Source organism: Emiliania huxleyi (assembly GCF_000372725.1).
Source record: "Emiliania huxleyi CCMP1516 unplaced genomic scaffold EMIHUscaffold_901, whole genome shotgun sequence".
In the NCBI taxonomy this organism is placed as follows: domain Eukaryota; phylum Haptophyta; order Isochrysidales; family Noelaerhabdaceae; genus Emiliania; species Emiliania huxleyi.
In genome coordinates this window covers 3,671-14,564 of record NW_005195290.1, presented here as the reverse complement: position 1 = coordinate 14,564, position 10,894 = coordinate 3,671, and the positions used below count along the sequence as shown (strand labels likewise).

At 66.6% G+C, this 10,894-nt stretch overlaps 1 protein-coding gene across 1 annotated transcript; it reads left to right on the top strand.

Moving 5' to 3' along the window:
• Positions 1 to 223: 223 nt before the first annotated feature.
• EMIHUDRAFT_121491 (hypothetical protein) lies at positions 224 to 10,013 on the top strand (the record flags this gene model as incomplete). The annotated part of the gene is made up of 8 exons (XM_005757454.1): positions 224 to 262; positions 375 to 716; positions 789 to 917; positions 993 to 3,261; positions 6,943 to 7,769; positions 7,906 to 8,784; positions 8,973 to 9,563; positions 9,801 to 10,013. 8 exons carry the CDS (start codon positions 224 to 226, stop codon positions 10,011 to 10,013), a joined length of 5,289 nt encoding a protein of 1,762 aa, XP_005757511.1.
• Between the last annotated feature and the right edge of the window lie 881 nt (positions 10,014 to 10,894).

Genomic DNA, 10,894 nt, shown 5'->3' with positions numbered 1-10,894 from the left:
CAGGGAAGATGCTCGCACGGCGGTGAGCGCTCGCACGCTGCGGTGCGCTCGCAGAGCCTCAACTATTGACGCACCACCGCTTGCGCGTGCGCAGGGCATCCCGACAGGACACCCCGTCGAACCCGCGCCGCAAGAAGGGGCGCAAGGGCGCGTCCGCCCCGATCGTCCGCACCAAGAGCATCGCCCCGGTCGGCGGCACAACCGGTTCGGGGCCCTGCTCGGAATGGACGGCAACGAGGGCATCCTCGGCGGCACCGGCAAGGTGCCCCGCGGCTCCACGCCGTCGACCACAGACTCGGTGCTCGCCGCCTGCATACATGCGGCCTCCTCCCCCGCTCGCCGCTCAACCGCCAGTCTCCCGCCCTCCTGTTCAGGGCGCGACGGCCAACGTCGAGACGACCACGATTATCACGCCGGAGGGCTCCGTCTCTGCCTCCGGCTGGTTCTCTTGGCCCAAGTTCTGCCCGTCCTTCTTGCTCCGCCTCTTTGGCATCCTCGCGCTGCTCTGCCTCGGAACCGCGTTTGCGCTCTCCTCGTACTCTGCCACCTCCGCGCTTCTCTCCTCGCGGTGGCACGAGTCCCCGACTTCCTTTCCCGCAGTCACAACGCCGATCGCGCCGGCATCGCTTAACGGCTTCTGCGAGATTGGCGGCGACGACACCAGCAGCTCGTTTGCAGCCATCGCCTCTCCGGACAGCGTGCCCGCCGACCACCCGGTGCTTGCTCGCTCGCGCTTGCTAGTACCCGCACCGCGCCAGCTCGTGACCCACAGCCCGCGCGCTGTTCAGGGCGGGCACGACGAGGGGCGCTCGTTGGAAGCACTGATGGACGACGTCAACGAGGCGGTGGGCGAGCCGTTGCACCTGATTGGCCAGCCGCCGGCGTCCATCATCAAGGACGTTTACGAGAAGCAGCCGGTGAGCGCCCCTCGGCTGTTTCTGTGTGCGAGCCGTTGTAGCCCGCTGACGGATTGCCTGTGTGTTTGCGTGTAGGGCGAGGCCGACTTGGAGACCGTCCTAGCCTCCCGCAACAGCACGGAGCGCAAGGGCGAGCCCGAGATTGACTTTGTCGGTCCCGTCTACAGCAACAGGACGGGGATCATCGCTCGGGGGCGCGACACCGTCCTGCCCGTGAACGACACGTCGCCCGAGTTGCGGCCCGCCGACGTTGGGAAGCCCGGGATGGTGCGGAAGCTGGTTGAGACTAGCCTCGGCGCGGGGGCCTCCTTGCTGCTCGGGCGAGCCGGCATGAAAATGACCGCCTCACTCGTCTCGCGCGAGAAGGCGACCGACGCCCTCGTCCGCATGAGCGCCGCCGCGCTGCTCGTCGGCAAAGCAGCCGCGGCTCCTCCGCCTCCCTCGCCGCCGCCCACGGTGCCTTTCCCCTCCCAACTGCTGCCGCTGCCGTCGCCGCCGCCGCCGTTGCCACCGCCTCCGCCTCCGCCGCTCTCTCCGCCAGCGCTCCCGTCGCCCGCCTCGCCGTGTTCCATCGACGGTGCCTTCGCCTTCACCGGAGACCCCGACTCATACCTCACCGCCGTTTCGCGCACGGGCCTCGTCGGCGGGGGCACTGGCTTCACCCTCTCTGCCTGGGTGTACCGCACACACACGGGCAGCTCGTGGGATCGAGTGATCGACTTTGGCAGTGGCCCCCGTGCGCACAACGTCCTCCTTGCCTTCAAAGACGGCATGGTATTGGAAGTGTGGCACGGCGCTACTCGTCCGCCGCGGCTGAGCGTGAACTCGCCCTTCCCAGTGAGCACGTGGACGCACGTCGCCGTCGTCCAGTCGCGCACCGGAGACGCCACCACCGGCCCCGTAACCATCTACTGGGACGGCGTCGAGGTGGCGTCCACCGCATCGATGAACTTCCCGCTCTTGGTGGGTCGCTCGGGGCTGTACGTCGGCAAGAGTCACTGGGGCGATCGCATGTTCATCGGCTCGATGCGCGACCTGCTCATCTGGGACATCGCGCTCACGACGGCCGAGCTCGACGCGGTGCGCCTCGGAGGCGGCGTTCCCACCTCGACGGCGCCGCTCGTGTCGATGATGCGCACGTGGTGCGGCGCAGCGCCGCCACCGCGGCCCCCGCCGCCGCCGTCGCCGCCGCCGCCGCCTCCTTCGCCGCCTCTTCTACCCGACATGGTGCAGCTGAGCTGCGGTTTCGAGGTCGACACTTGCGCCTGGAACGACACCGCGCCGGACGGGTACTCTTGGACTCGCACGAGCGGCGGCACGCCATCGGCAGACACAGGCCCGAGCAGCGGCCACACCGGCTCGGGCTCCTACATCTTCACCGAGGCCTCGTCTGGCCGCTCCAACAAGCTGCACCAGCTCGAGAGCCCGCTCTTCTCGCTCCAGCAGGACGCCAGCCTCTCCTTCGCCTACCACATGTACGGCTCGAACATGGGCACCCTCTCCATCGAGGCCAACGGCACCGAGACGGGCTGGACGACGCTCTGGAGTAGGACTGGCAACCAGGGCAATAGCTGGCTCGACGCGGCAGTGATCCTACCCGCTTCGACGACGCAGGTGCGCATCAACGGCTTGACGGGGTCGAGCTTCAGGTCGGACATGGCGCTGGACGACGTCGCCTTCTCGCAGTTTGCGCCTCCGACGCCGCCGCCGTCGCCGCCGTCCTTGCCGCCTTCTCCGCCGTCGCCGCCGCTTTCTCCGCCGCCGCCGCCGCTTTCTCCGCCGCCGTCGTCGCCCGCAGTGCCTTTCCCCCCCCAAGGCGTACTGATCCTCGACGGCAACTCCGATACGGAGGCGTGCGTCCACGACGTTGCTGCCATTGAACACGACGGGACAGCCATCGCGGCGCAGTGCTGCGACGGCTCGACCTGCAAGCGTCGCACCTCCGGCAGCAACGACGACTGCATCGCAGGGACATGGTCCTCCTCCTTCCAGTACACAACCTTCCAGGAGGCTTCGGCGCGGTGCGCTGCGCTCGGCTACACTCTGTGCGACAAGAACTGCCAGGGGCAAGGCTGCAATTACGACTCCATCTGGGTGTGGACGAGCAAGCTATGCCCGCTGCCACCGCCGCCCTCGCCGCCCTCGCCGCCCTCGCCGCCGCCGTCGCCGCCGCTTTCTCCGCCGCCGCCGCCGCCGCCGCCCTCGCCCCCTCCCCTCTTCCTCGACCAAACCCCATCCGCAGACGGCCGCCGCCGCTTCCCGCTGCCGGCCGTCCGCCCCAGCGGCACCTTTGCGTTCCCGCCGGTGCCAGACTGCTCCGCCCCCGACCGGCTTGGGTGCATTGGTGTGCCAACGACGGTCCTGCCGCCACTGGCAGCGTGGAGCGGCGCGCTAGAGCTGGCGGGCGATGTGGCCGACTACTTGGCAGAGTTTGCTCTCCCCGGAGGGCGCAGGTACACTTACTCCACCTCGGTGGCGGACGTGGACGGGGACGGGTTCATGGACATCGTGGTCGGCAACTCCAACCAAGAGAACCAGATACTGTTTGGGAGCGTGGGCGGGAGGATCTTCTCCGAGGTCGCCCTCCCCGGAGGGAGCAGGAACACTAAATCCACCTCGGTGGCGGACGTGGACGGGGACGGGTTCATGGACATCGTGGTCGGCAACTCCAACCAAGAGAACCAGATCCTGTTTGGGAGCGCGGACGGGAGGACCTTCTCCGAGGTCGCCCTCCCCGGAGGGAGCAAGGACACTTGGTCCACCTTGGTGGCGGACGTCGACGGGGACGGGTTCGTGGACATCGTGGTCGGCAACGCCAACCAAGAGAACCAGGTCCTGTTTGGGAGCGCGGACGGGCGGACCTTCTCCCAGGTCGCCCTCCCCGGAGGGAGCAAGGACACTCGGTCCACCTCGGTGGCGGACGTCGACGGGGACGGGTTCGTGGACATCGTCGTCGGCAACTGGGGCGAGAACCAGATCCTGTTTGGGAGCGCGGACGGGAGGACCTTCTCCGAGGCCGCCCTCCCCGGAGGGAGCGAGGACACTCGGTCCACCTCGGTGGCGGACGTGGACGGGGACGGGTTCATGGACATCGTGGTCGGCAACGGCGGCTACCCTAACCAAGAGACCCGTTACCAAGAGAACCAGATCCTGTTTGGGAGCGCGGACGGGAGGACCTTCTCCGAGGTCGCCCTCCCCGGAGGGAGCGAGGACACTCGGTCCACCTCGGTGGCGGACGTGGACGGGGACGGGTTCATGGACATCGTGGTCGGCAACTGGGGCGAGAACCAGATCCTGTTTGGGAGCGCGGACGGGAGGATCTTCTCCGAGGTCGCCCTCCCCGGAGGGAGCAAGGACACTTGGTCCACCTCGGTGGCGGACGTCGACGGGGACGGGTTCGTGGACATCGTGGTCGGCCACTCCATAGAGCCCAAGTTCTCGACAGGCGGCTCCAACCAAGAGAACCAGGTCCTGTTTGGGAGCGGGGGCGGGAGGACCTTCTCCGAGGTCGCCCTCGCCGGAGGGAGCAGGAGCACTGACTCCACCTCGGTGGCGGACGTGGACGGGGACGGGTTCATGGACATCGTGGTCGGCAACTCCAACCAAGAGAACCAGATCCTGTTTGGGAGCGCGGACGGGAGGACCTTCTCCGAGGTCGCCCTCCCCGGAGGGAGCAGGAGCACTGACTCCACCTCGGTGGCGGACGTGGACGGGGACGGGTTCATGGACATCGTGGTCGGCAACGCCAACCAAGAGAACCAGATCCTGTTTGGGACAGGCAATAGGACCTTCTCCGAGGTCGCCCTCCCCGGAGGGAGCAGGGACACTCGGTCCACCTCGGTGGCGGACGTGGACGGGGATGGGTTCATGGACATCGTGGTCGGCAACCACAACCGAGAGAACCAGATCCTGTTTGGGACAGGCAATAGGACCTTCTCCGAGGTCGCCCTCCCCGGAGGGAGCAGGTACACTCGGTCCACCTCGGTGGCGGACGTCGACGGGAACGGGTTCATGGACATCGTGGTTGGCAACGGCGGCTACTCCAACCAAGAGAACCAGATCCTGTTTGGGAGCTCGGACGGGAGGATCTTCTCCGAGGTCGCCCTCGCCGGAGGGAGCAGGCGCACTTACTCCACCTCGGTGGCGGACGTGGACGGGGACGGGTTCATGGACATCGTGGTCGGCAACTCCAACCAAGAGAACCAGATCCTGTTTGGGAGCGCGGACGGGAGGACCTTCTCCGAGGTCGCCCTCCCCGGAGGGAGCAAGGACACTCGGTCCACCTCGGTGGCGGACGTGGACGGGGACGGGTTCGTGGACATCGTCGTCGGCAACTCCAACAAAGAGAATCTGGTCCTCTTTGGGAGCGCGGACGGGAGGATCTTCTCCGAGGTCCCCCTCCCCGGAGGGAGCAGGAACACTCGGTCCACCTTGGTGGCGGACGTGGACGGGGACGGGTTCATGGACATCGTGGTCGGCAACTGGGGCGAGAACCAGGTCCTAGTTGGGCGCGCCTGCTCACACGGAGGTGCACAGCTCCACGGCAAGAGCTGGTGCTTCAAGTGCCCTTCCTTCATGGGACTCGCGGGCACCTCCTGCGTCGAGTGCCTCCCCGACTTTGTGCAGCAGCCCGGTGTCGGTGAGCTCTGCGCGACAGACCCCTGCCCCCTGGGCGAGCGCCCGCTCGGCAGCGACGCGTGCACCGCTTGCAAGGACAAGCCGGGCGTCTTCTACGACACCAGCGTCGCCGCGACGCGCACAGAGAGCGACCTAACCACCTGGACCCAGCCCAGCTGCGTCGAGTGCCCCACGGGCAGCTTTGCGGACGCCGTCGCCGTCGACGAGTGCTATGCTTGCCCTGCGGGCGAGTACCAGGACCTCACCGGCCAGGCCGCGTGCACGCGTTGCCCTGCTGGCCAATTCCAGGCTGAGCGTGGCCAGACGTCATGCGACTCGTGTGCCACGGGCGGGTACTGCGATGACACCGCGACACTTGGCGGCGGCTTCACGCCCTGCCGTGCGGGAACATACAACGAGAAGACGGGCAGCAGCTCACCCGACGCCTGTCAGCAGTGCCCCTCCGGAACCTCTAGCCCGACCACCGGCGCAAACAGCCGCGAGACGTGCGCGAGCTGCCGGGCCGGGACATACGGCGCCGCCTCCGGGCTGAGTGAGTGCAAGGACTGTCCTGCGGGCCGCTACCAGAACGACACGGGCGCGACGTCCTGCCGCGACTGCGAGCAGGGAAGCTACTGCGCCAAGGGCGCGGCGGCGCCGCTGCCGTGCAAGGCAGGCACTTTCTCTACCGCCACGGACCTCACCGCCGCGGGCGAGTGCACCGACGCCTCGCCGGGCCACTTCGCCACCACGGGCTCGACGCAGCAGACGGCGTGCGCCAAGGGGTCGTACACGAACGAGACCAAGCAGGACGAGTGCACGCCCTGTTCCGGCGGCACGTACCAGGACGCGGAGGCGCAGACGGCGTGCAAGCCGTGTGAGGCGGGCGGCTACTGCGCTGTTGGCGCGGCGGCGCCGCTGCCGTGCGAGGCTGGCAGCTACTCGAGCGCCACCAACCTCTCCGCCGCGGGCGAGTGCACCGACGCCTCGCCGGGCCACTTCGCCACCACCGGCTCGACGCAGCAGACGCCGTGCTCGCCTGGCACCTTTGCCGCAACCGAGCGGCAGCCCGAATGCGAGCCTTGCCCTCCCGGCACCTCGTCGAACCAAGGGAGCGACTCGTGCGATTCGTGTGAGGCTGGCTCTTACGCCGCCAACGCTGGCCAGGGCCAGTGCATCCCATGTCCTCATCCCCTCGGTAGTGGGCGCGGCGACGTCATCTGCTCCGTCTGCATGAAGGACTACTACCTGCTCTCGAGCGCCGACCCCCACGACATCTTCAAATCCCCGACCGAGTTCTGCAAGCCCTGCCCGCCGAACGCCGACTGCCCACTCAACACGACTCTCGAGTCCCTCGGTATCCCGGCCGGCTTCTGGCGCGCCAGCCCCTTCAGCGCCGTGCTGACAGAGTGCGGCAGCTTTGGCGGCGATGGCGAGGCCGGCGAGCAGCGATGCGCCGGCAGCGAGGCAGAGGCCTCTCGTCGCCGGAGGACGGAGGAGGTGCGCTCTTCGGAGTGCGCTTCCGGCTTCACTGGCCCGGAGTGCCAGCTCTGCGTCACAGCGAACCACTACCTCGTCGACGGATACACGTGCAAAGAATGCGCGCCGCGCGCCGCTGCGGCCGGCAGCATTGTCGCCCTCGTCATCTCTGTCTGCATTGCCTGCGGCCTGGCGGCTTGGGCCTACAGCAAGACGGAATGGCGAAAGGAGCGCTACATCGGCCGCCTACTCCGCTTTGCCGATCGTGCCTTCTACATTTACGTTGCGATCGGCCTCACGGCCAAGACCAAGGTGCTCTTTGGTTTCTACCAGATCTGCACCGTGTTGTCCTCCACCTACTCGGCGCGGCTGCCGCCAGAATATACGGGCTGGACCGACAAACTGGCCAATACGGTCTCAATCGACTGGACGGGCTACTTCTTGCCGCAGCAGTGCCTCGGCTACGATTTGCGGCTGCTCGCCATTGCTCTCTCGCCCGTCGCCCTCATTGCACTGCTCATGGGAACGGGAATCGCGCTGCGGCTCCGCCGCTGGCGTGCCGCGCCGCCACCGCGCCCAATGGAAGCATCGATGCCGGGAGCCGACACCGATGCAGCATTCGGCGTCGTGGAAGCACCGATGTCGATGATGTCGGCGATCGCTGACGCGATAAACACAGACGAGGACGCTCCGCGTGCGACGCCGTGGTATGCGGAGGCGGCCCTCGGCGTCCTCGATCTCACTCCGACCGGCTTGGTGCTCATCTTCTGCTTCGTGCCCTCCATCAGCGCCTCCATCTTCCGCTCCTGGTCATGCAAGGCCCCCCTAAAACGTTGATTGCTGCTGCATGAACCCGACCCCCCCTTCAGCGCTCGCCGTGTGTCGCTCATAGGCCTACACCGTCTCTCCGCCGAACGAGCGCCTGGAGCAGGTCTCCTACGTGCGGCTGGACGCGAGCATCGAGTGCGGTACCGACGAGCACGGATCAGTCACCGAGCTCGCCTTCGGCCTGATCGCCCTGTGGCCTGCGGGCTCTCTGATCCTCTTCACTTCGCTCCTCGTCGCTTGCTACAAGCCGCTGCGGGCCAAGAGGCCGAATGCTCTGACGCGGGCCACCGCCTTCCTTCACCGGGAGTACAAAAAGACCTGGTACTGGTGGGAGGCGGTCGAGCTGGCACGCAAGCTCGTGCTCACGGGCTTCGTGCTGCTGATCCCGGAGGAGCGAGCTTTTGTTCGCCTCGTGGTGGCGACCCTCATCTGCTCCTTCTACGCCGTCGTGCTCGCCGTCGTGCGGCCCTTCAAGCGGGTCGAGGATAATGTGCTGGCTGTTGCCACTAGCCTGGTGCTCCTCCTCCTCTTCCTCGCCACGAACTGGACGACCACCTTCATCGGCATCGTGGAGCGCACCAGCGTCGACGATGCCGATGCAGTCCTCGGCTTCGATAACCTGTCCGGCATCATCAACTCGATGCTCGTCCTCGTCGGCGCGACGCTGGTCTTCTTCCTCATCGGCGCCGTCTTCTCCGCCCGCCACGCCAAGAAGGCTCCCACGATCCGCCTCGTCTCGACCAACCAGCCGCCCGAGCTGAGCATCGGGATGGGTCTCACGTGGCACCTCTTCAACAGCCACATCTGGAGTACCGGTCAAGACGCCGTCGCGGTCATCAAGGCTGAGCTCCAGCAGCTGCTGCCGGGCATCAAGATCTTCCTCGACGCGCGCGCATCTTGCCCAGTCGCGCTGCACGGCGAGCAAAGCGCCTTTGACCCACCCGTCGTTGCGCACAGGTGGATGATCTAAAAGACATTGGGGCACTCGAGGAGTACATCCAGCGCTCGCAGGTCATCCTCTTCTTCCTCTCGAGGGGCTACTTCAAGTCCAGGGCGCGTGATGCTTCTCTCCTGTCTCTGTCATAGCCCAAGCTCCCTTGCCTCACCCCGTGCCCGCTTGTGCGCCAACAGAACTGCCTTCGAGAGGTTCGCTCGTCGCTCGAAATGCACAAGCCGCTCGTCCTCGTCCAAGAGGCCGACCCGGCCAAGGGCGGCGGGACGCTACCAGCGCTGCGCGCAGAGTGCCCCGAGGAGCTCCAGCCCGACATCTTTGACAATGACTGGAGGCACACCATCTGGTACCGGATCCAGGAGTTTCAGCTCGTCTCGCTCAAGATCACCGCCGAGGCGCTGCTCCTTTGTTCGCCCAACTTTCTTGGAAGCACCTCCCTTCCGCTCACAGTGACGGGCGAGCTGCGGATCAGGGCATTCGGCTTCTCCACGTTCGCAAAGGTCTGGGCCTCTCCGGCCAACGCCGGCGCGAGGGAGCTGGCCGAGGAGCTCGTCGCCGCCTTTCCCGGCCTCACCGTCTCCACCGCCGAGGAGGCCGGCGACGCGACCCACATGCTGCTCTACCTCAACGAGCACAGCTTCAGCGACGAGCGGCTGGCCGAGCAGGTTACGCAGGCGCGCCAGGACAGGCTGCCGATCGTCATGGCGCACGAGAACGACCCGGACCTCGGCGGCTGCGAGTTCTCCAAGTTTTTCGAGACCACGCCGCAGGTGGAGAGCGAATGCTCATAGTGACACCCGTCCTAAGTGCCCCCTCCCCCCACAATCCTCTACTTCCAACGCCGCAGGAGCTCATCGCGGGCGGGCTCTACAAGGACCTCGCGCGCTCGTGCTTCCCCGGGCGCCACCGCGAGGCGCGCGCTCGCCCCCTCGCCGCCTGGTGGGCGCTCACCGGGCGGCGTCGCACGCCGCGCTGCTCAACCCGTCTCCCGCAACCCTCTCCCGTAGGTGTCGCTCGTGCTCCTCGCAAAGGGTCTCGGCGCGACTCCGGTCAAGTCGAGCGCCGACCTCCGATCGAGCATCGTGCGCCGCACGTCAACGGCTTTCCGCAGCTTTGGCGGCTTCCGCGCCGCAGAGCGTTCAACCTCGGGAGAAGCCGAGGCAGTGGCGTCGGCGTCGGCGGCGTCGGCATCGACGTCGGCATCGGCGGAGCACGTGTAGAGCGGCGTTGAGAGCGTGGCATCTGCTACGTCATGGAGCGCCAGTGGGGCTGCGGGAGCCGCGTCTCCCACGAATCGACGGCGCAGCCGCAAACTAGTCGGGAACAGTAATGGACGTTGAGTCGTCACTTGACCGTATCCATGACGTGGACGACACGGTCCTGTGCTCATTACCAGGATGCCAGAGGGGCACGGCCCGGTGAACGCGCTCATTGCGTGAGGGCCTAGTCGGAATGCGAATTTGGGGGGGAGGGCGAGCGACCCGGGGAGTACTGGCACGTCTCACGTCTGTCTGAGTCTGAGAGTCAGGGGGGTTCCTCGCGACTGGTCCAGTCCTAGGTGGCATGGATGACGCTGTGTGACTGCTGAGTGTTGTTCTTCCGTGTTGTTGCGGGGGGGGGGGGGGGAAGAAAGAAAACAGACATCCTGCCGCCGTCCTTTGCCGTCCGTGGTCCGTCCGCCTCCCATGGTGCCGTCCGCGCGCGCCCGTCGGGCCCAACACAGTTCTTCAGCGCTGCAGGAAGATAAAGAAAGAAAACAGACAGCCCAAGGGAGGGATGGGAGGACGGCACGCCGCCAGGATTTTACCTAGCGGCAGCACGATTTCTTTCATTACGGCTGGGCTGAGACGTCACAGTCCTGAGCGAAGTGAGTCGTCTCACTTCCTTCTGAGACAGTGCTGAGCCACAATGAGACGCGGCGCAGGGCGGGAGCCGCTGCTTGATTGAGTCGTCTCATAGGTCCGTTAGAGACCATGTGCTGAGCCCCTGAGCCGTGGCGATTGAGGAGACTCAACTCAGGTTGTGTCTGAGGTGCGGCCTGGCGGGTCTCTGTGAGTGTAGACGAACCCGAAGCATAATCGCGCTCTATCTATGGCTCAAA